This window comes from Eucyclogobius newberryi, unplaced genomic scaffold (assembly GCF_026437365.1).
Source record: "Eucyclogobius newberryi isolate DKJ021-1_F unplaced genomic scaffold, fEucNew1.0.hap1 SCAF_13, whole genome shotgun sequence".
Classification (NCBI taxonomy): Eukaryota; Metazoa; Chordata; class Actinopteri; order Gobiiformes; family Gobiidae; genus Eucyclogobius; species Eucyclogobius newberryi.
In genome coordinates this window covers 35,502,458-35,526,456 of record NW_027315757.1, presented here as the reverse complement: position 1 = coordinate 35,526,456, position 23,999 = coordinate 35,502,458, and the positions used below count along the sequence as shown (strand labels likewise).

The window sequence follows — 23,999 nt, the reverse complement described above, 5'->3', positions numbered from 1 at the left end:
ACACGATCACTTCTACACGATCACTTCTACACGATCACTTCTACACGATCACTTCTACACGGTCACTTCTACACGACCACTTCTACACGGTCACTTCCACACGATCACTTCTACACGATCACTTCACTTTTACACAATCACTTCACTTCTACACGATCACTTCTACACGATCACTTCTACACGATCACTTCACTTTTACACAATCACTTCACTTCTACACGATCACTTCCACACGATCACTTCCACACGATCACTTCTACACAATCACTTCTACACGATCACTTCTACACGATCACTTATCACTTCTACACAATCACTTCTACACAATCACTTCTACACGATCACTTCTATACGATCACTTCCACACGATCACTTCACTTCTACACAATCACTTCTACACGATCACTTCCACACGATCACTTCCACACGATCACTTCCACACGATCACTTCACTTCTACACAATCACTTTTACACGATCACTTCACTTCTACACAATCACTTCTACACGATCACTTCTACACAATCACTTCCACACGATCACTTCCACACAATCACTTCACTTCCACGCGATCACTTCTACACAATCACTTCTACACAATCACTTCCACACGATCACTTCCACACGATCATTTCTACACGATCACTTCTACACAATCACTTCTACACAATCACTTCCACACGATCACTTCTACACGATCACTTCCACACGATCACTTCTACACGATCACTTCTACACAATCACTTCTACACGCTCACCTCTACACAATCACTTCTACACGCTCACTTCTACACGATCACTTCTACACGATCACTTCTACACGCTCACTTCTACACGCTCACTTCTACACGATCACTTCTACACGCTCACTTCTACACGCTCACTTCTACACGATCACTTCTACACGCTCACTTCTACACGATCACTTCTACACGATCACTTCTACACGATCACTTCTACACGATCACTTCTACACGCTCACTTCTACACGATCACTTCTACACGATCACTTCTACACGATCACTTCCACACGATCACTTCCACACGATCACTTCCACACGATCACTTCTACACGATCACTTCTACACGCTCACTTCTACACGATCACTTCTACACGCTCACTTCTACACGATCACTTCTACACGATCACTTCCACACGATCACTTCTACACGATCACTTCTACACGCTCACTTCTACACGATCACTTCTACACGATCACTTCTACACGCTCACTTCTACACGATCACTTCTACACGATCACTTCTACACGATCACTTCTACACGATCACTTCTACACGCTCACTTACACGATCACTTCCACACGCAGAAGACAATAACTGTAATACACGCATGAGCACATGTTCCATTGTAAGCCTTGTATAATATTGTAATATTGTAATAATGTAATAATGTAATAACACTGGACGCTCTGCTCAGGCGTCTCAGTTGAACATTTCCCACATATTATTTAAATAATCCAATTCATCTTGAAGATTTTCTGCAAGTAAACGCACTCGACCGGAAAACTTGCTCTTCCTGGACTTTTTCAGCTTCTGTCCTTCCTTCTCTGTAAAATAATAATCCAGTTCTTTTGCAAAGCCCTGCAGGAGTCTCTCAGAGGACATTCCACCGGTCGGGGCCCCTGGGTTCCTCCTCACACTGTCCATGTTGTTAAACACTGACTGAGTCATCTGTGCGATCTTCAGAGCGTTGTGCTGGGCCCCGGCTCGTTGCAGTCGTGCAGTGTCAAAGCGGCGCAGCTCGTTCATCCCAGAGAGAATGAAGCTCAAGCACTGCTCCGGCTCCTTGACTTTGTCTGTGAACTCCTTTATGACTCGCTCCACTCCGTCTCTCGTGATAATCTTCTTTTTAGTCTTAGCGATATGAGCAGACACTCCCCCGGCAGAGGCCACCATACCAGCGCCCACTGCTGTGGCAATGAGAGAGGCTCCAAAAGTCACAGGGGCCAGGGCCAGGCCCACCACTGCAGTGACCCCTCCTACAGCGCCCGTGGTGCCTCCGGCCACTTGGAGGGTTTTCTTCCTTTTGAGCGCCTTGTCCAGAACGTCAGAGGTGAAGATGAGCTCTGAGATGTGAGCGCGCAGCGCTTCACTGCGCTTCATCATGAGCAGGTTGAAGAGGCGCAGAGCCTTCTTCAGGTCCATGGACGTGTGATGAAACGTTCTGGAGAGAACAGAAATATTAGGTGACTAACTAATATTATATTATATATAAATATATAAAAAACAACATGTGCATATTGTTCACATATTTAGTCACCTGATTTCTTCTTCTAAACTAGCTCCATATAAAGATGTGATGTTGTCTCCTCCTGTAAAACAAGTCATATCACGATGGTCATACGAGTATCACGACGGTCATACGAGTATCACGACGGTCATACGAGTATCACGACGGTCATACGAGTATCACGACGGTCATACGAGTATCACGACGGTCATACGAGTATCACGACGGTCATACGAGTATCACGATGTGCACGAGTATACGAGTATCACGACGGTCATACGAGTATCACGATGTGCACGAGTATACGAGTATCACGATGGTCATACGAGTATCACGACGGTCATACGAGTATCACGACGGTCATACGAGTATCACGACAGTCATACGAGTATCACGACGGTCATACGAGTATCACGACGGTCATACGAGTATCACGATGTGCACGAGTATACGAGTATCACGACGGTCATACGAGTATCACGATGTGCACGAGTATACGAGTATCACGATGGTCATACGAGTATCACGATGGTCATACGAGTATAACGATGGTCATACGAGTATCACGACGGTCATACGAGTATCACGATGTGCACGAGTATACGAGTATCACGACGGTCATACGAGTATCACGACGGTCATACGAGTATCACGATGGTCATACGAGTATCACGATGGTCATACGAGTATCACGACGGTCATACGAGTATCACGATGGTCATACGAGTATCACGATGGTCATACGAGTATAACGATGGTCATACGAGTATCACGACGGTCATAAGAGTATCACGATGTGCACGAGTATACGAGTATCACGACGGTCATACGAGTATCACGATGTGCACGAGTATAAGAGTATCACGATGGTCATACGAGTATCACGACGGTCATACGAGTATCACGATGGTCATACGAGTATAACGATGGTCATACGAGTATCACGACGGTCATAAGAGTATCACGATGTGCACGAGTATACGAGTATCACGACGGTCATACGAGTATCACGATGTGCACGAGTATACAAGTATCGCGACGGTCATACGAGTATCACGACGGTCATACGAGTATCACGACGGTCATACGAGTATCACGACGGTCATACGAGTATCACGACGGTCATACGAGTATCACGATGGTCATACGAGTATCACGACGGTAATACGAGTATCACGACGGTCATACGAGTATCACGACGGTCATAGGAGTATCACGACGGTCATACGAGTATCACGACGGTCATACGAGTATCACGATGGTCATACGAGTATCACGACGGTCATACGAGTATCACGATGGTCATACGAGTATCACGATGTGCACGAGTATACGAGTATCACGATGGTCATACGAGTATCACGACGGTCATAAGAGTATCACGATGTGCACGAGTATACGAGTATCACGATGGTCATACGAGTATCACGACGGTCATACGAGTATCACGATGGTCATACGAGTATCACGATGGTCATACGAGTATCACGATGGTCATACGAGTGTCATACGAGTATCACGATGGTCATACGAGTATCACGACGTGCATACGAGTATCACGATGGTCATGCGAGTGTCATACGAGTATCACGATGTGCAAACGAGTATCACGATGGTCATACGAGTATCACGATGGTCATACGAGTATCACGATGGTCATACGAGTATCACGATGGTCATACGAGTATCACGACGGTCATACGAGTATCACGATGGTCATACGAGTATCACGACGCGCATACGAGTATCACGATGGTCATACGAGTGTCATACGAGTATCACGATGGTCATACGAGTATCACGACGCGCATACGAGTATCACGATGGTCATACTAGTGTCATACGAGTATCACGACGGTCATACGAGTATCACGATGGTCATACGAGTATCACGACGTGCATACGAGTATCACGATGGTCATGCGAGTGTCATACGAGTATCACGACGTGCATACGAGTATCACGATGGTCATACGAGTATCACGATGGTCATATTAGTATCAAGACGGTCATACGAGTATCACAATGGTCATGCGAGTGTCATACGAGTATCACGATGTGCATACGAGTATCACGATGGTCATACGAGTATCACGATGGTCATACGAGTATCACGATGGTCATATGAGTATCACGACGGTCATACAAGTATCAAGATGGTCATACGAGTATCACGACGTGCATACGAGTATCACGATGGTCATACGAGTGTTATACGAGTATCACGATGGTCATACGAGTATCATGACGGTCATACGAGTATCACGATGGTCATACGAGTATCACGACGTGCATACGAGTATCACGATGGTCATGCGAGTGTCATACGAGTATCATGATGGTCATACGAGTATCACGACGGTCATACGAGTGTCATACGAGTATCACGACGGTCATACGAGTATCACGACGGTCATACGAGTATCACGACGGTCATACGAGTATCACGACGGTCATACGAGTATCACGACGTGCATACGAGTATCACGACGGTCATACGAGTATCACGACGGTCATACGAGTATCACGACGTGCATACGAGTATCACGACGGTCATACGAGTATCACGACACTCATACGAGTATCACGATGGTCATACGAGTATCACGACGGTCATACGAGTATCACGATGGTCATACGAGTATCACGATGTGCACGAGTATACGAATATCACGATGGTCATACGAGTATCACGACGGTCATAAGAGTATCACGATGTGCACGAGTATACGAGTATCACGATGGTCATACGAGTATCACGATGGTCATACGAGTATCACGATGGTCATACGAGTATAACGATGGTCATACGAGTATCACGACGGTCATACGAGTATCACGATGTGCACGAGTATACGAGTATCACGACGGTCATACGAGTATCACGACGGTCATACGAGTATCACGATGGTCATACGAGTATCACGATGGTCATACGAGTATCACGACGGTCATACGAGTATCACGAGGGTCATACGAGTATCACGATGGTCATACGAGTATAACGATGGTCATACGAGTATCACGACGGTCATAAGAGTATCACGATGTGCACGAGTATACGAGTATCACGACGGTCATACGAGTATCACGATGTGCACGAGTATAAGAGTATCACGATGGTCATACGAGTATCACGACGGTCATACGAGTATCACGATGGTCATACGAGTATTACGACGGTCATACGAGTATCACGATGTGCACGAGTATACAAGTATCACGACGGTCATACGAGTATCACGACGGTCATACGAGTATCACGACGGTCATACGAGTATCACGACGGTCATACGAGTATCACGACGGTCATACGAGTATCACGATGGTCATACGAGTATCACGATGTGCACGAGTATACGAGTATCACGATGGTCATACGAGTATCACGACGGTCATAAGAGTATCACGATGTGCACGAGTATACGAGTATCACGATGGTCATACGAGTATCACGACGGTCATACGAGTATCACGATGGTCATACGAGTATCACGATGGTCATACGAGTATCACGATGGTCATACGAGTGTCATACGAGTATCACGATGGTCATACGAGTATCACGACGTGCATACGAGTATCACGATGGTCATGCGAGTGTCATACGAGTATCACGATGTGCAAACGAGTATCACGATGGTCATACGAGTATCACGATGGTCATACGAGTATCACGATGGTCATACGAGTATCACGACGGTCATACGAGTATCACGATGGTCATACGAGTATCACGACGCGCATACGAGTATCACGATGGTCATACGAGTGTCATACGAGTATCACGATGGTCATACGAGTATCACGACGTGCATATGAGTATCACGATGGTCATACGAGTGTCATACGAGTATCACGACGGTCATACGAGTATCACGATGGTCATACGAGTATCACGACGTGCATACGAGTATCACGATGGTCATGCGAGTGTCAGACGAGTATCACGACGTGCATACGAGTATCACGATGGTCATACGAGTATCACGATGGTCATATTAGTATCACGACGGTCATACGAGTATCACGATGGTCATGCGAGTGTCATACGAGTATCACGATGTGCATACGAGTATCACGATGGTCATACGAGTATCACGATGGTCATACGAGTATCACGATGGTCATATGAGTATCACGACGGTCATACGAGTATCACGACGGTCATATGAGTATCACGATGGTCATACGAGTATCACGACGTGCATACGAGTATCACGATGGTCATACGAGTGTCATACGAGTATCACGATGGTCATACGAGTATCATGACGGTCATACGAGTATCAAGATGGTCATACGAGTATCACGACGTGCATACGAGTATCACGATGGTCATACGAGTGTCATACGAGTATCACGACGGTCATACGAGTATCACGACGGTCATACGAGTATCACGACGGTCATACGAGTATCACGACGGTCATACGAGTATCACGACGGTCATACGAGTATCACGACGGTCATACGAGTATCACGACGTGCATACGAGTATCACGACGGTCATACGAGTATCACGACGTGCATACGAGTATCACGACGGTCATACGAGTATCACGACGGTCATACGAGTATCACGATGGTCATACGAGTATCACGACGGTCATACGAGTATCACGATGGTCATACGAGTATCACGATGTGCACGAGTATACGAGTATCACGATGGTCATACAAGTATCACGACGGTCAAAAGAGTATCACGATGTGCACGAGTATACGAGTATCACGATGGTCATACGAGTATCACGACGGTCATACGAGTATCACGATGGTCATACGAGTATCACGATGGTCATACGAGTATCACGATGGTCATACGAGTGTCATACGAGTATCACGATGGTCATACGAGTATCACGACGTGCATACGAGTATCACGATGGTCATGCGAGTGTCATACGAGTATCACGATGTGCAAACGAGTATCACGATGGTCATACGAGTATCACGATGGTCATACGAGTATCACGATGGTCATACGAGTATCACGATGGTCATACGAGTATCACGACGGTCATACGAGTATCACGACGGTCATACGAGTATCACGACGCGCATACGAGTATCACGATGGTCATACGAGTGTCATACGAGTATCACGATGGTCATACGAGTATCACGACGTGCATACGAGTATCACGCTGGTCATACGAGTGTCATACGAGTATCACGACGGTCATACGAGTATCACGATGGTCATACGAGTATCACGACGTGCATACGAGTATCACGATGGTCATGCGAGTGTCATACGAGTATCACGACGTGCATACGAGTATCACGATGGTCATACGAGTATCACGATGGTCATATTAGTATCACGACGGTCATACGAGTATCACGATGGTCATGCGAGTGTCATACGAGTATCACGATGTGCATACGAGTATCACGATGGTCATACGAGTATCACGATGGTCATACGAGTATCACGATGGTCATATGAGTATCACGACGGTCATACGAGTATCACGACGGTCATACGAGTATCACGATGGTCATACGAGTATCACGACGTGCATACGAGTATCACGATGGTCATACGAGTGTCATACGAGTATCACGATGGTCATACGAGTATCATGACGGTCATACGAGTATCACGATGGTCATACGAGTATCACGACGTGCATACGAGTATCACGATGGTCATGCGAGTGTCATAACTGTATCATGATGGTCATACGAGTATCACGACGGTCATACGAGTGTCATACGAGTATCACGACGGTCATACGAGTATCACGACGGTCATACGAGTATCACGACGTGCATACGAGTATCACGACGGTCATACGAGTATCACGACGGTCATACGAGTATCACGACGGTCATACGAGTATCACGACGTGCATACGAGTATCACGACGGTCATACGAGTATCACGACGTGCATACGAGTGTCATGACGGTCATGGCAAGGCAAGGCAAGTTTATTTGTAGAGCACATTTCATAAACAAGGCAATTCAAAGTGCTTCACAGCAGGAAAAATGCATTCAAATCACAAAGAAATGACAGAAACAGAAATACAATAAAATTAACTAAATTAAAAATTATCAATCCAACTGATTTTCTAAACTAATAAAATCACAAACAAAAGAGAAGAGTGCAAAGAAAAAATCCTTTCAGTCATATGCGCAGCTAAACAAAACTGTTTTTAGCTTAGATTTGAACATTGTCAGAGTAGAAACTGTTCTTCAGGAAGACTGTTCCAGATTTTAGCTGCATAAAACTGAAACGCAGATTCCCCATGTTTTGTCCTGACTCTGGCACCAGCAGGAGGCCGGTCCATGTTCAGTCCTGACTCTGGCACCAGCAGGAGGCCGGTCCCTGAGGTCCTCAGAGTCCGAGATGGTTGATATGGCACTAACATATCCAAGATGTACTTTGGTGCTAGGCCATGGAGAGACTTGTACACAAGCAGAGCTGCTTTAAAGTCTATTCTCTGAGCCACAGGGAGCAGTGCAGAGACCTGAGAACAGGACTAATGTGATCGTACTTCCTGGTTCTAGTCAGGACCCGAGCAGCAGCGTTCTGGATGTACTGCAGCTGTTTTACAGCTCGTTTGGAGAGACCAGTGAGCGGCCGTTACAGTCTAATCTACTGGAGACAAACGCGTGGATAAGTCTCTCTAAATCTGGTTTTGACACTATATTTTTGATTTTGGCAATGTTTTTTAGATGGTAAAAAGCTGCTGATGTTATTGATTTGACGTGGCTATTAAAGTTCAAGTCTGAGTCCATTATTACCCCCAGATTTCTAATTTGGTTTGTAGGTTTTAGAGCGAGACTCTGGAGGTGACCGCTAACACTTTCTCTTTGTTTCTGTGGGCCAAAAACGATTATTTCAGTCTTGTCTGAGTTCAGCTGGAGAAAGTTGTTTTGCATCCACAAACTGATCTGTTGGATGCAGTGACAGAGTGAATCTACTGGTCCATAGTCACCTGCCGATAGTGAAACATAGATCTGAGTGTCGTCTGCATCATTGTGATAGGACACATTTTCACTGCGTATCAACTGACCCAACGGCAGCATGTAGAGGTTGAACAGAAGGGGACCCAGGACTGACCCTTGGGGCACTCCACAGGTCAGGGTCATGTGGTCTGAGACACAGCTACCAATTTCAACAAAGTACTTCCTGTCTTCCAGATAGGACCTTAACCAGTTTAGGGCAGTGCCAGTGATGCCCACCCAGTCCTCTAGTCTCTGTAAGAGGATCCCATGATCGACAGTGTCAAAAGCAGCACTCAGATCTAACAGAATTAAGACTGAGGCTTTGCCCGTGTCAGTGTTCAGGCGGATGTCATTTGTCACCTTGACAAGAGCAGTCTCAGTGCTGTGATGAGGTCTAAAACCTGACTGAAAAACATCAAATGAGTTGTTTATTAAGAGGAAATCTGTGAGCTGTTGGTAAACAACCTTTTCAAGCCCCAAAATGGCAGATTAGAGATGGGCCGGTAATGACTCAGTACTGCGGCATCAAGACTGCTCTTCTTTAGGAGAGGCTTTATGACCGCAGTTTTCAAAGACATTGGGAATGTTCCAGATTGAAGCGACATGTTAACTATTTGAGTGAATGGTGCTAACAAACTGTTCAGCACAGACTTTAGAAATCTGGTGGGTAACACATCAAGGCAGCATGTAGATGAACTCAGACTGGTGATGATCTCATGGACAGTTTTGTCAGTTACTGGTGCAAAGTGAGTTAGCTCTAAGTGTCTTGGTGGTTTTAGGGTAATTTTTTGCATTGTGGGATTTATAGCATTTTTAATGCCCTGAACTTTGTCATTAAAGAATATTGCAAACTCATTACACTTGGATGTGGAAATGAGTTCTAACGGCAGCTGAGCTGGAGGGTTTGTTAATCTGTTTACTGTGGCAAACAGGACACGCGAGTTGTTACTGCAGCTTCCAATTATTTCAGAAAAATATCTTTCCCTAGTTCTACATAAGATTAGGTTGTACATGTTCAGCTTCTCTTTGTAAATCTCTTTTTGAACCTGGAGCTTTGACTTGCGCCATTTCCGTTCGGCCCTGCGGCACTCCCTTTTCTGTGCCCTGACCCAATCATCATTTCTCCACGGCGCCTTCTGCTTATTTTTAACCATTTTAGCCTTTATAGGGGCGATGGTGTCCAGAACATTCAAAACACTAGATGTAACAGAGTTCAACAAATCATTTACATTAGAACATGAGACATTTTCAAAGTTTATCATTTCCATAAACAGTGCACCTGTGCCATCACTTATGTGTCTCCTCTGAACAACTGCAGGACCAACCGGAGGTTTGGGAGAAACAGACAGGTCAAAGAAGACACAGAAATGATCAGACAGAGCAACATCGATCACATTAACATTTGAAATATTTACCCCCTTTGTAATTATGAGATCTAGAGTGTGTCCTTTGCTGTGGGTGGGGCCTCTCACATGCTGAGTAAGACTGAAGGTTTCAAGGACAGCATCAAGCTCTTTAGCGTTTCTGTCACAAATATTATCAACATGCACATTGAAATCACCTGTAATGACCAAACCATCAAAGTCTGTGCATACGACTGAAAGCATCTCAGTAAAATCATCAATAAAACTTTGGCAGTGCTGGGGAGGCTTGTATAAAACAATGAAGAGAATGGATGGAGACCGTTTTAGCTCCATTTTAAAGGATACATACTCAAATGATGAAAACACCCCAAAAGACAACCTGTGGGTAATTATTTCATCTCTAAAGACAGCACAGACTCCACCCCCTTTTTTGTTTTCTCGTGTTTCAGATTCAAACTTAAAGTTGGGTGGAGCAGATTCTATCAGAACTACATTTCCTGTGTTTTTGTCAAGCCATGTTTCAGTTAAAAACATAAAATCAAGATTATAAGAAGAAATAAAATTATTAATTAAGAGAGATTTGTTACATAAGGATCTGACATTTAGCACAGCAAGTTTCAGACTAGTTTCAGTGGGACTGGGCTTTATCTTTTCACAGGGAATATGAATCACATTTCTCAGATTGGGCCTGACTCGCATTTTGTTTTTCCATCTCTGTGATGATGTGACTACAGAAATAGCACTAGGGAGGGCTCTTTTTACATAGGGCCCCGGGTTGGTTTGATTTTTAATGTGACAATAAGTCCCGGCAACGCTGAGACCCAGTGCATCCTAGCTATGGGAGATACCAGGTGCAAGGCGAGGTTGGATGGGTGGTGGGGCTTTTGTAGCCAAGGAGAGTTTGGGACCAGGTGAGAGGCGAGGGGGGATGGGTGGTGGGGCTTTTGTTGGTGTAGTCGGTACTGACATAGCCCTTGCTATATTGGGCGTGAGTGGAGCCATCTTAATGCCTGATTTGATCAGACTTTCAAAATGGCTGGGAAGGCCCATGGGTGAGAGTGGAGATGAGAAGGAGAATGATGAATCTTTAGTGGGAGTAGATGTTGCAGGGGGAACCCAGGGCTGGTGTGAAGGCAGGGGCGATGACAGGGATGTTGTTGGGCCTGTCACAGATGGATCCAAGGCCTTTGAAGATTGTTCCTTTGCTGGAGGCGGTTGAGGTGAATGTGGAGCAGCTGGAGCTGAATCCTTTGCTGGTGGTGGTGGAGCAGCTGCTGATGAATCCTTTGGTGGAGGCTGAGGTTGTGGTGCTTTTGATGTTGAAACATTGGCTCGGTCTCTGGCTGATGGAGCAGGAATTCTTCTCTCATTCCTCTCTTCTCTAACTATCTGCTCAGGACCCTGTCCAGGCCCAGTCCAATGCCTCAGAGCGTGGAGCAGGTTCTCTGTCAGCACCCTCACTCCACCTCTGCATAGGTGGGGGCCATTTCTCTTAAACAGGTCCTCTCGTTTCCAGAATAGATAGAAGTTCTCAATGTAGTGTAGTCCTCTCGGGGGACACTCTTTGGACAGCCATGTGTTCAGCTGAAGAAGCCGGCTAAACTTGTTTATCCTCCTGTCGATGTTTGGAAGAGGTCCACTTATGAATGTTTTGATTTCCATTTTATCAAGCACGTCGAATAACTTCAAGAAGTCTTTTTTCAAAACTTCAGTCTGTTCCCGCCGCATGTCCACTGCACCCACGTGCACAATCAGCTGTTTAGCTCCTCCATGCTTAGCCATAATATTTGGAAGGAGTGACGTTATCTCAGAAACAGTGGCGCTTGGAAAAGAATGTGTGTTTATCTTTTCATGCGTCACGTGACTTATCGCGCCGTCCCCAACCAAAACAATCTGCGTGACCTTGGCTCCTGGCACAGATCCTCCTCGCTGTATTTTGGCCACGTCATCTTTCCTTTTTTCATTTAATTTCATCTCTGAAAGTGGTAAAAATCTGTTGGTGAGCTGTATTTTAGGTGACTTCACGTTATCTTTGTATCGTTTAGGCTTTGCTCCAAGTTTGTTCCAAGAAACAGCCTGGTCTTTCTGGTTTTTAGACAGTTTTGGAAACGACACAGAGTCACTGCGGTTTAGGTTGAAAGTAGCAGTTTTTCTTGTAAAAAGTGTGCTCTTCTTACCGTCGGTTGACACAGGAATGGTATCGTGAAGAACTTTTTCAGATTCCAAAACAAATATCCGTGTTTTCAGCTCATTAATTTCTTGTTGATATTTCCGACAGCGTTCACAGTCTTTCTCACTTCTTCTCCCGGACATGTCGCTGGCGTCAGATATGTCGTTAAAACTGGAAAAATGTTCTTAAAATCCTTGGTTTACTTGAAAAAGTCTAAAGCAAAAATGTTTGGAAGACAAAAACTGATTAAAAAGCAAAATAAATAAGGAAAGCAGCGATAGCAAGCGGAGCGAGCAAAAAAGCGTGTGCACTCTTCGGAAGCAGGATATACAGTCATACGAGTATCACGATGGTCATACGAGTATCACGATGGTCACACGAGTATCACGATGGTCATATTAGTACTTACTGGACACGACTTTCAACCATCTTAACATCTCCTGTGTTTCCTGCAGAAAAGATTGTTCATGTTTTGGTTGGTTTAAGCAGCAGAAAGTTACATCTCCAGAAGCAGATTCAGGGGCAAAGCTCTCTCAACGTTTGCAGATGTTAAAATGTGTCATTTAAGGCTGATCACATTTGTTTTAGACGTTAGAACTTTACCTGTGTTAAAGCCATGCTCGTGCGCTTTGTGCCAGAACGGCTGGTGCTGTTGAGAGCAGGCTTCTCGGGGGCCTAAAGAGACAAAAATACAGATTATTTTCAGAATGTGCACATCTGTGGCTTTAACACTATCGTCACTTACCACATTGTTATCATGTTCAGGCAGAATGTGCAAATAAGCTGGGAGCTGTATCTCACTGTACAACGGCTCTGTGTCCGTGGGTGGAGGAGGGGGACTGAAGGCCGGTGGTGGAGGTCTCATCTGCAGCAGATCACGCAGCAACATTCAATATCATGATGTTTTGTTGCATTATTGCATTGTTACATTATCTATTGGGAACGCACTGCTGACGACTCATGAAAAGCTGGTTCAAATTCAGTATACGGTGTGCAAATACTCAGAGCCGGCTCCCATAATTAATACCTGAGAAGTCAGCGATGCCGATGAGACGTACGGCTGCTTGGGCTGAGGGGGCCGAGGTGGAACAGCAGGTTTCTCTTGGCTCTCATCCTGAAATAAAGCTCCATTACAACATGTTCATTCAGTTGCAATTCAGTACGATACTGTCAAACGCAGTCCAACCGAAAGCACACAGTAAAGCAGAATAAAAGTAGAATCTACCATTGAGCGATATGTGCCAAAGAGGGTCCCGTGTTCGTCTGTGGGAGCTGGAGCCACGGATTCTCCACTGTTTTCATTGTCAGAGGACTGAAGAATAGAACGTGTTAAAGATAAGAGAGCGCACACGTTTCAGCTGGTTCTTTGTCACATACTACCATAGACGTGGGCTTGGGTGCGGAGGAGAAGCTGCCATAGTAACCAGTTGGAGGTGGGGGTCGCTTAGGTCGAGGGAACGAAGACGATCTCTTGACTTCTATATTTCTGAGAGACTAAATGGGAAATACTATTTAATTTACATCAAATGTATTCAAGAGCTTAAGTCTACTGCAGATCCAGAGGAAAAGGACAGAACTTATAGGAAGTTTAAAAAAAACACTCTTAATAGAAGAAATCTTATGAACAAAAACAAAAAACTCTTATTAAAAAACTCCTGTAAACAGGACCTCTCATATCTAAATAAGGAATGGAGGGCATTTTTATGGTTTTGCTGTACTTACTTTTTACTGTCTTAAGAGGAGTAATGTGCCATATGCATAAAGGTGATTTACATTGCTAGTTACATGAGCGTCTTGTGCCATAACAATGTTGTTTAGCTGCATTATACAGAGATAGCTTACATTACTCGGTGCTAAGGGTCCAGGGGCCGGTCCAGGGGCCGGCTCAGGGGCCGGCTCAGGCGCGCTCGCTACAGGAGGCTGGAATCAGAAGAGAGATTCTGGTAAAACAAATGAAAATTATAATAATAATAAAGTAATGTAATGTAATATATACAGTAAATGGTCATACATAATTGATATATAACTCTGTATAATGTTCTCTTACTGTTTCACTGCTTGTTTCCTCGGTGGAGCTCTGGTTCTCAGGAACATCCAGGTGGATTTTGGCCCTGGGAAGTGGCACAGGTTCTGGTGTTTGGTCAGATTCTCCATCGTCCGACAGAGCGGGCTGAAAACAACACAAACGCAGGATCTGTGCTGTGTTGCATTGCACTTATGGCAATCAGACTCCTATTTATTGCCGGCACTTTGAGTACTTTATTTTTCATCGTTAACTGTGTTCATTTTTCACCACTACTACACCAGATTATACCGGTTCTTATTACGATTCTGTTTTCAATATCAAACGAATACCGCAGGACTGTAATTGTTACCTGTGTAGTTTCTGACGGGCGGCTGACATCTTCGCTCGTCTCCTGTTCATCGGACGGACCTGGAGACGTGCTGGACTCTGGGTTGAGTGAAATGTCAATAGTGTCAATCGTTTCCTGGCCGTCTTCATCGCCAGACGCCTGTCGAAGAAAACAACCTCTTGTAACAGAAAGTACTCAATAACACGACACTGTATGCTTTCTATGCATCATTTACATACCTGTGTCGTGCCTGGATCTTCTGGGGCACTTTGGATTGTGTCGTAGGAGCTCGTTATGCCAGAGGTCATCATGAAACCTTCTGTGAGGGTCATACATATATGTTTAAAGTAGAAATCTGGTTATCTTTGGCACAAGAAAACAAGAGAACCATGGCAGCAGTTTGATGAGGTATAAATGAGTGTAAAAAGAAATCATGTTGTTCTTACCGTCACTCTCCAGTACGAATATGTTCTACCACTAATCCATCATGCTCCAGCAGCTCCAGCAGCAGCAGCAGCTCCAGCAGCGTGGATTCTGGTTTGTTCCACAGATGCCACAGATATTTGCTCCTCCTTTTCTTTTTGTCTTGCCCTCGTGCCCTCTCCCTGACGTTCATCCTGTCTTCGTCTGTAAAGGTGTGTTTCCCTGAGCTGGGCGGGTCATCCACATGTGAAGGTCTGAACAAGCACAGGATTGACCTTGTACACAATGTTATTTAATCTGTGCTATAAGTTTTATATTTGTATTTGTTTGTATTTGTTATATTTATTTTACATTTATTTTTTGGTTATTATACTGGAGTGTATTTGTCAGATTGTATATGATCAGAACTGGTTGAACTGGCCCAGTCAGTGACTGTTTGAGTGACGGCTTTCTGGCTTTGTCGTGTGACGGAAGTTTCATTTTGTTGACAGATCTGTGACATGACTCATGCACCGGTTCTTGTCTTTGTTTTTTGGGTTCAACTAAACAACTGTCATCTGGCGTTTGTATCAACACGTTACATGCATTTTAAAACAGGGAATGCCTTCACTGGCCTTTGAGCCATTCTAAAGTCGTTGAGAAAAGACCATTTATTTTAGGTGCTGTTCATACTAAGCATAGCTTTATTTTTAAATTGTTGACAGGGACATTGTCCAGACCAGGAAGCTGCAGCATGAGTTATGCTTGTTATGGCGTTACATTCCTTGAGATGATTTATGTCTCATACCTTTACCTTGTCCAGTAGATTAGACTGTAAAGACCTGCTCACCGGCCACGCCAAACGAGGCTGCAGCACATCCAGAACGTCCTGACCTGAACCAGGAAGTACCATCACATTAGTCCTGACCTGAACCAGGAAGTACCATCACATTAGTCCTGACAAGAACCAGGAAGTACCATCACATTAGTCCTGACCTGAACCAGGAAGTACCATCACATTAGTCCTGACAAGAACCAGGAAGTACCATCACATTAGTCCTGACAAGAACCAGGAAGTACCATCACATTAGTCCTGACCTGAACCAGGAAGTACCATCACATTAGTCCTGACCAGAACCAGGAAGTACCATCACATTAGTCCTGACAAGAACCAGGAAGTACCATCACATTAGTCCTGACAAGAACCAGGAAGTACCATCACATTAGTCCTGACCTGAACCAGGAAGTACCATCACATTAGTCCTGACAAGAACCAGAAAGTACCATCACATTAGTCCTGACAAGAACCAGGAAGTACCATCACATTAGTCCTGACCAGAACCAGGAAGTACCATCACATTAGTCCTGACAAGAACCAGGAAGTACCATCACATTAGTCCTGACCAGAACCAGGAAGTACCATCACATTAGTCCTGACCTGAACCAGGAAGTACCATCACATTAGTCCTGACAAGAACCAGGAAGTACCATCACATTAGTCCTGACAAGAACCAGAAAGTACCATCACATTAGTCCTGACCTGAACCAGGAAGTACCATCACATTAGTCCTGACAAGAACCAGGAAGTACCATCACATTAGTCCTGACAAGAACCAGGAAGTACCATCACATTAGTCCTGACCTAAACCAGGAAGTACCATCACATTAGTCCTGACAAGAACCAGGAAGTACCATCACATTAGTCCTGACAAGAACCAGGAAGTACCATCACATTAGTCCTGACAAGAACCAGGAAGTACCATCACATTAGTCCTGACAAGAACCAGGAAGTACCATCACATTAGTCCTGACAAGAACCAGGAAGTACCATCACATTAGTCCTGACCCGAACCAGGAAGTACCATCACATTAGTCCTGACAAGAACCAGGAAGTACCATCACATTAGTCCTGACCTGAACCAGGAAGTACCATCACATTAGTCCTGACAAGAACCAGGAAGTACCATCACATTAGTCCTGACAAGAACCAGGAAGTACCATCACATTAGTCCTGACAAGAACCAGGAAGTACCATCACATTAGTCCTGACAAGTACCAGGAAGTACCATCACATTAGTCCTGACCTGAACCAGGAAGTACCATCACATTAGTCCTGACCTGAACCAGGAAGTACCATCGAATTAGTCGGGACAAGAACCAGGAAGTACCATCACATTAGTCCTGACAAGAACCAGGAAGTACCATCACATTAGTCCTGACAAGAACCAGGAAGTACCATCACATTAGTCCTGACAAGAACCAGGAAGTACCATCACATTAGTCCTGACAAGAATCAGGAAGTACCATCACATTAGTCCTGACCTGAACCAGGAAGTACCATCGAATTAGTCCTGACAAGAACCAGGAAGTACCATCACATTAGTCCTGACAAGAACCAGGAAGTACCATCACATTAGTCCTGACCTGAACCAGGAAGTACCATCACATTAGTCCTGACAAGAACCAGGAAGTACCATCACATTAGTCCTGACCTGAACCAGGAAGTACCATCACATTAGTCCTGACAAGAACCAGGAAGTACCATCACATTAGTCCTGACAAGAACCAGGAAGTACCATCACATTAGTCCTGACAAGAACCAGGAAGTACCATCACATTAGTCCTGACAAGAACCAGGAAGTACCATCACATTAGTCCTGACAAGAACCAGGAAGTACCATCACATTAGTCCTGACAAGAACCAGGAAGTACCATCACATTAGACCTGACAAGAACCAGGAAGTACCATCACATTAGTCCTGACCAGAACCAGGAAGTACCATCACATTAGTCCTGACCAGAACCAGGAAGTACCATCACATTAGTCCTGACCTGAACCAGGAAGTACCATCACATTAGTTCTGACAAGAACCAGGAAGTACCATCACATTAGTCCTGACCTGAACCAGGAAGTACCATCACATTAGTCCTGACCTGAACCAGGAAGTACCATCACATTAGTCCTGACCTGAACCAGGAAGTACCATCACATTAGTCCTGACCTGAACCAGGAAGTACCATCACATTAGTCCTGACAAGAACCAGGAAGTACCATCACATTAGTCCTGACCAGAACCAGGAAGTACCATCACATTAGTCCTGACAAGAACCAGGAAGTACCATCACATTAGTCCTGACCTGAACCAGGAAGTACCATCACATTAGTCCTGACAAGAACCAGGAAGTACCATCACATTAGTCCTGACAAGAACCAGGAAGTACCATCACATTAGTCCTGACCAGAACCAGGAAGTACCATCACATTAGTCCTGACCAGAACCAGGAAGTACCATCACATTAGTCCTGACCTGAACCAGGAAGTACCATCACATTAGTCCTGACAAGAACCAGGAAGTACCATCACATTAGTCCTGACCTGAACCAGGAAGTACCATCACATTAGTCCTGACCTGAACCAGGAAGTACCATCACATTAGTCCTGACAAGAACCAGGAAGTACCATCACATTAGTCCTGACCTGAACCAGGAAGTACCATCACATTAGTCCTGACAAGAACCAGGAAGTACCATCACATTAGTCCTGACCTGAACCAGGAAGTACCATCACATTAGTCCTGACCAGAACCAGGAAGTACCATCACATTAGTCCTGACCTGAACCAGGAAGTACCATCACATTAGTCCTGACAAGAACCAGGAAGTACCATCACATTAGTCCTGACAAGAACCAGGAAGTACCATCACATTAGTCCTGACCTGAACCAGGAAGTACCATCACATTAGTCCTGACCTGAACCAGGAAGTACCATCACATTAGTTCTGACAAGAACCAGGAAGTACCATCACATTAGTCCTGACAAGAACCAGGAAGTACCATCACATTAGTCCTGACCTAAACCAGGAAGTACCATCACATTAGTCCTGACAAGAACCAGGAAGTACCATCACATTAGTCCTGAATAAAACCAGGAAGTACCATCACATTAGTCCTGACCAGAACCAGGAAGTACCATCACATTAGTCCTGACCTGAACCAGGAAGTACCATCACATTAGTCCTGACAAGAACCAGGAAGTACCATCACATTAGTCCTGACAAGAACCAGGAAGTACCATCACATTAGTCCTGACCAGAACCAGGAAGTACCATCACATTAGTCCTGACAAGAACCAGGAAGTACCATCACATTAGTCCTGACCTGAACCAGGAAGTACCATCACATTAGTCCTGACAAGAACCAGGAAGTACCATCACATTAGTCCTGACAAGAACCAGGAAGTACCATCACATTAGTCCTGACCAGAACCAGGAAGTACCATCACATTAGTCCTGACCAGAACCAGGAAGTACCATCACATTAGTCCTGACCTGAACCAGGAAGTACCATCACATTAGTCCTGACAAGAACCAGGAAGTACCATCACATTAGTCCTGACCTGAACCAGGAAGTACCATCACATTAGTCCTGACCTGAACCAGGAAGTACCATCACATTAGTCCTGACAAGAACCAGGAAGTACCATCACATTAGTCCTGACCTGAACCAGGAAGTACCATCACATTAGTCCTGACAAGAACCAGGAAGTACATCACATTAGTCCTGACCAGAACCAGGAAGTACCATCACATTAGTCCTGACCAGAACCAGGAAGTACCATCACATTAGTCATGACCTGAACCAGGAAGTACCATCACATTAGTCCTGACAAGAACCAGGAAGTACCATCACATTAGTCCTGACAAGAACCAGGAAGTACCATCACATTAGTCCTGACCTGAACCAGGAAGTACCATCACATTAGTCCTGACCTGAACCAGGAAGTACCATCACATTAGTCCTGACCTGAACCAGGAAGTACCATCACATTAGTCCTGACAAGAACCAGGAAGTACCATCACATTAGTCCTGACCAGAACCAGGAAGTACCATCACATTAGTCCTGACCAGAACCAGGAAGTACCATCACATTAGTCCTGACCAGAACCAGGAAGTACCATCACATTAGTCCTGACCTGAACCAGGAAGTACCATCACATTAGTTCTGACAAGAACCAGGAAGTACCATCACATTAGTCCTGACCAGAACCAGGAAGTACCATCACATTAGTCCTGACAAGAACCAGGAAGTACCATCACATTAGTCCTGACCAGAACCAGGAAGTACCATCACATTAGTCCTGACCAGAACCAGGAAGTACCATCACATTAGTCCTGACCTGAACCAGGAAGTACCATCACATTAGTCCTGACAAGAACCAGGAAGTACCATCACATTAGTCCTGACCTGAACCAGGAAGTACCATCACATTAGTCCTGACCTGAACCAGGAAGTACCATCACATTAGTCCTGACAAGAACCAGGAAGTACCATCACATTAGTCCTGACCTGAACCAGGAAGTACCATCACATTAGTCCTGACAAGAACCAGGAAGTACCATCACATTAGTCCTGACCTGAACCAGGAAGTACCATCACATTAGTCCTGACCAGAACCAGGAAGTACCATCACATTAGTCCTGACCTGAACCAGGAAGTACCATCACATTAGTCCTGACAAGAACCAGGAAGTACCATCACATTAGTCCTGACAAGAACCAGGAAGTACCATCACATTAGTCCTGACCTGAACCAGGAAGTACCATCACATTAGTCCTGACCTGAACCAGGAAGTACCATCACATTAGTTCTGACAAGAACCAGGAAGTACCATCACATTAGTCCTGACAAGAACCAGGAAGTACCATCACATTAGTCCTGACCTGAACCAGGAAGTACCATCACATTAGTCCTGACCTGAACCAGGAAGTACCATCACATTAGTCCTGACAAGAACCAGGAAGTACCATCACATTAGTCCTGACCTGAACCAGGAAGTACCATCACATTAGTCCTGACAAGAACCAGGAAGTACATCACATTAGTCCTGACCAGAACCAGGAAGTACCATCACATTAGTCCTGACCAGAACCAGGAAGTACCATCACATTAGTCATGACCTGAACCAGGAAGTACCATCACATTAGTCCTGACAAGAACCAGGAAGTACCATCACATTAGTCCTGACAAGAACCAGGAAGTACCATCACATTAGTCCTGACCTGAACCAGGAAGTACCATCACATTAGTCCTGACCTGAACCAGGAAGTACCATCACATTAGTCCTGACCTGAACCAGGAAGTACCATCACATTAGTCCTGACAAGAACCAGGAAGTACCATCACATTAGTCCTGACCAGAACCAGGAAGTACCATCACATTAGTCCTGACCAGAACCAGGAAGTACCATCACATTAGCCCTGACCTGAACCAGGAAGTACCATCACATTAGTCCTGACAAGAACCAGAAAGTACCATCACATTAGTCCTGACCCGAACCAGGAAGTACCATCACATTAGTCCTGACAAGAACCAGGAAGTACCATCACATTAGTCCTGACCTGAACCAGGAAGTACCATCACATTAGTCCTGACCTGAACCAGGAAGTACCATCACCTGAACCAGGAAGTACCATCACATTAGTCCTGACCTGAACCAGGAAGTACCATCACATTAGTCCTGACCTGAACCAGGAAGTACCATCACATTAGTCCTGACCTGAACCAGGAAGTACCATCGAATTAGTCCTGACAAGAACCAGGAAGTACCATCACATTAGTCCTGACAAGAACCAGGAAGTACCATCACATTAGTCCTGACAAGAACCAGGAAGTACCATCACATTAGTCCTGACAAGAACCAGGAAGTACCATCACATTAGTCCTGACCAGAACCAGGAAGTACCATCACATTAGTCCTGACCAGAACCAGGAAGTACCATCACATTAGTCCTGACCTGAACCAGGAAGTACCATCACATTAGTCCTGACAAGAACCAGGAAGTACCATCACATTAGTCCTGACCTGAACCAGGAAGTACCATCACATTAGTCCTGACAAGAACCAGGAAGTACCATCACATTAGTCCTGACAAGAACCAGGAAGTACCATCACATTAGTCCTGACCTGAACCAGGAAGTACCATCACATTAGTCCTGACAAGAACCAGGAAGTACCATCACATTAGTCCTGACAAGAACCAGGAAGTACCATCACATTAGTCCTGACCAGAACCAGGAAGTACCATCACATTAGCCCTGACCTGAACCAGGAAGTACCATCACATTAGTCCTGACAAGAACCAGAAAGTACCATCACATTAGTCCTGACAAGAACCAGGAAGTACCATCACATTAGTCCTGACAAGAACCAGGAAGTACCATCACATTAGTCCTGACTAGAACCAGGAAGTACCATCACATTAGTCCTGACAAGAACCAGGAAGTACCATCACATTAGTCCTGACCTAAACCAGGAAGTACCATCACATTAGTCCTGACAAGAACCAGGAAGTACCATCACATTAGTCCTGACAAGAACCAGGAAGTACCATCACATTAGTCCTGACCAGAACCAGGAAGTACCATCACATTAGTCCTGACCAGAACCAGGAAGTACCATCACATTAGTCCTGACCTGAACCAGGAAGTACCATCACATTAGTCCTGACAAGAACCAGGAAGTACCATCACATTAGTCCTGACCTGAACCAGGAAGTACCATCACATTAGTCCTGACCTGAACCAGGAAGTACCATCACATTAGTCCTGACAAGAACCAGGAAGTACCATCACATTAGTCCTGACCTGAACCAGGAAGTACCATCACATTAGTCCTGACAAGAACCAGGAAGTACCATCACATTAGTCCTGACCAGAACCAGGAAGTACCATCACATTAGTCATGACCTGAACCAGGAAGTACCATCACATTAGTCCTGACAAGAACCAGGAAGTACCATCACATTAGTCCTGACAAGAACCAGGAAGTACCATCACATTAGTCCTGACCTGAACCAGGAAGTACCATCACATTAGTCCTGACCTGAACCAGGAAGTACCATCACATTAGTCCTGACCTGAACCAGGAAGTACCATCACATTAGTCCTGACAAGAACCAGGAAGTACCATCACATTAGTCCTGACCAGAACCAGGAAGTACCATCACATTAGTCCTGACCAGAACCAGGAAGTACCATCACATTAGCCCTGACCTGAACCAGGAAGTACCATCACATTAGTCCTGACAAGAACCAGAAAGTACCATCACATTAGTCCTGACAAGAACCAGGAAGTACCATCACATTAGTCCTGACAAGAACCAGGAAGTACCATCACATTAGTCCTGACAAGAACCAGGAAGTACCATCACATTAGTCCTGACTAGAACCAGGAAGTACCATCACATTAGTCCTGACCAGAACCAGGAAGTACCATCACATTAGTCCTGACCAGAACCAGGAAGTACCATCACATTAGCCCTGACCTGAACCAGGAAGTACCATCACATTAGTCCTGACAAGAACCAGAAAGTACCATCACATTAGTCCTGACCCGAACCAGGAAGTACCATCACATTAGTCCTGACAAGAACCAGGAAGTACCATCACATTAGTCCTGACCTGAACCAGGAAGTACCATCACATTAGTCCTGACC

The 23,999-nt window shown here is 45.0% G+C and overlaps 2 protein-coding genes across 2 annotated transcripts; both read right to left on the bottom strand.

Annotated features, from left to right (window-relative positions):
- Positions 1–1,397: 1,397 nt before the first annotated feature.
- On the bottom strand, positions 1,398–13,191 carry LOC140357752 (uncharacterized). Its single transcript, XM_072442267.1, has 3 exons — positions 13,156–13,191; positions 2,281–2,332; positions 1,398–2,184 (listed from the first exon to the last, which is right to left on the bottom strand). The coding sequence occupies exons 1-3, from the start codon at positions 13,181–13,183 to the stop codon at positions 1,443–1,445; spliced, it is 822 nt and encodes a 273-aa protein (XP_072298368.1). The 5' UTR covers positions 13,184–13,191; the 3' UTR covers positions 1,398–1,442.
- Positions 13,192–13,337: 146 nt separating this feature from the next.
- LOC140358832 (uncharacterized) lies at positions 13,338–15,716 on the bottom strand. Its single transcript, XM_072443880.1, has 10 exons — positions 15,563–15,716; positions 15,340–15,419; positions 15,122–15,259; positions 14,794–14,916; positions 14,589–14,666; positions 14,127–14,240; positions 13,972–14,058; positions 13,774–13,860; positions 13,492–13,611; positions 13,338–13,421 (listed from the first exon to the last, which is right to left on the bottom strand). The coding sequence occupies exons 1-10, from the start codon at positions 15,714–15,716 to the stop codon at positions 13,338–13,340; spliced, it is 1,065 nt and encodes a 354-aa protein (XP_072299981.1).
- Between the last annotated feature and the right edge of the window lie 8,283 nt (positions 15,717–23,999).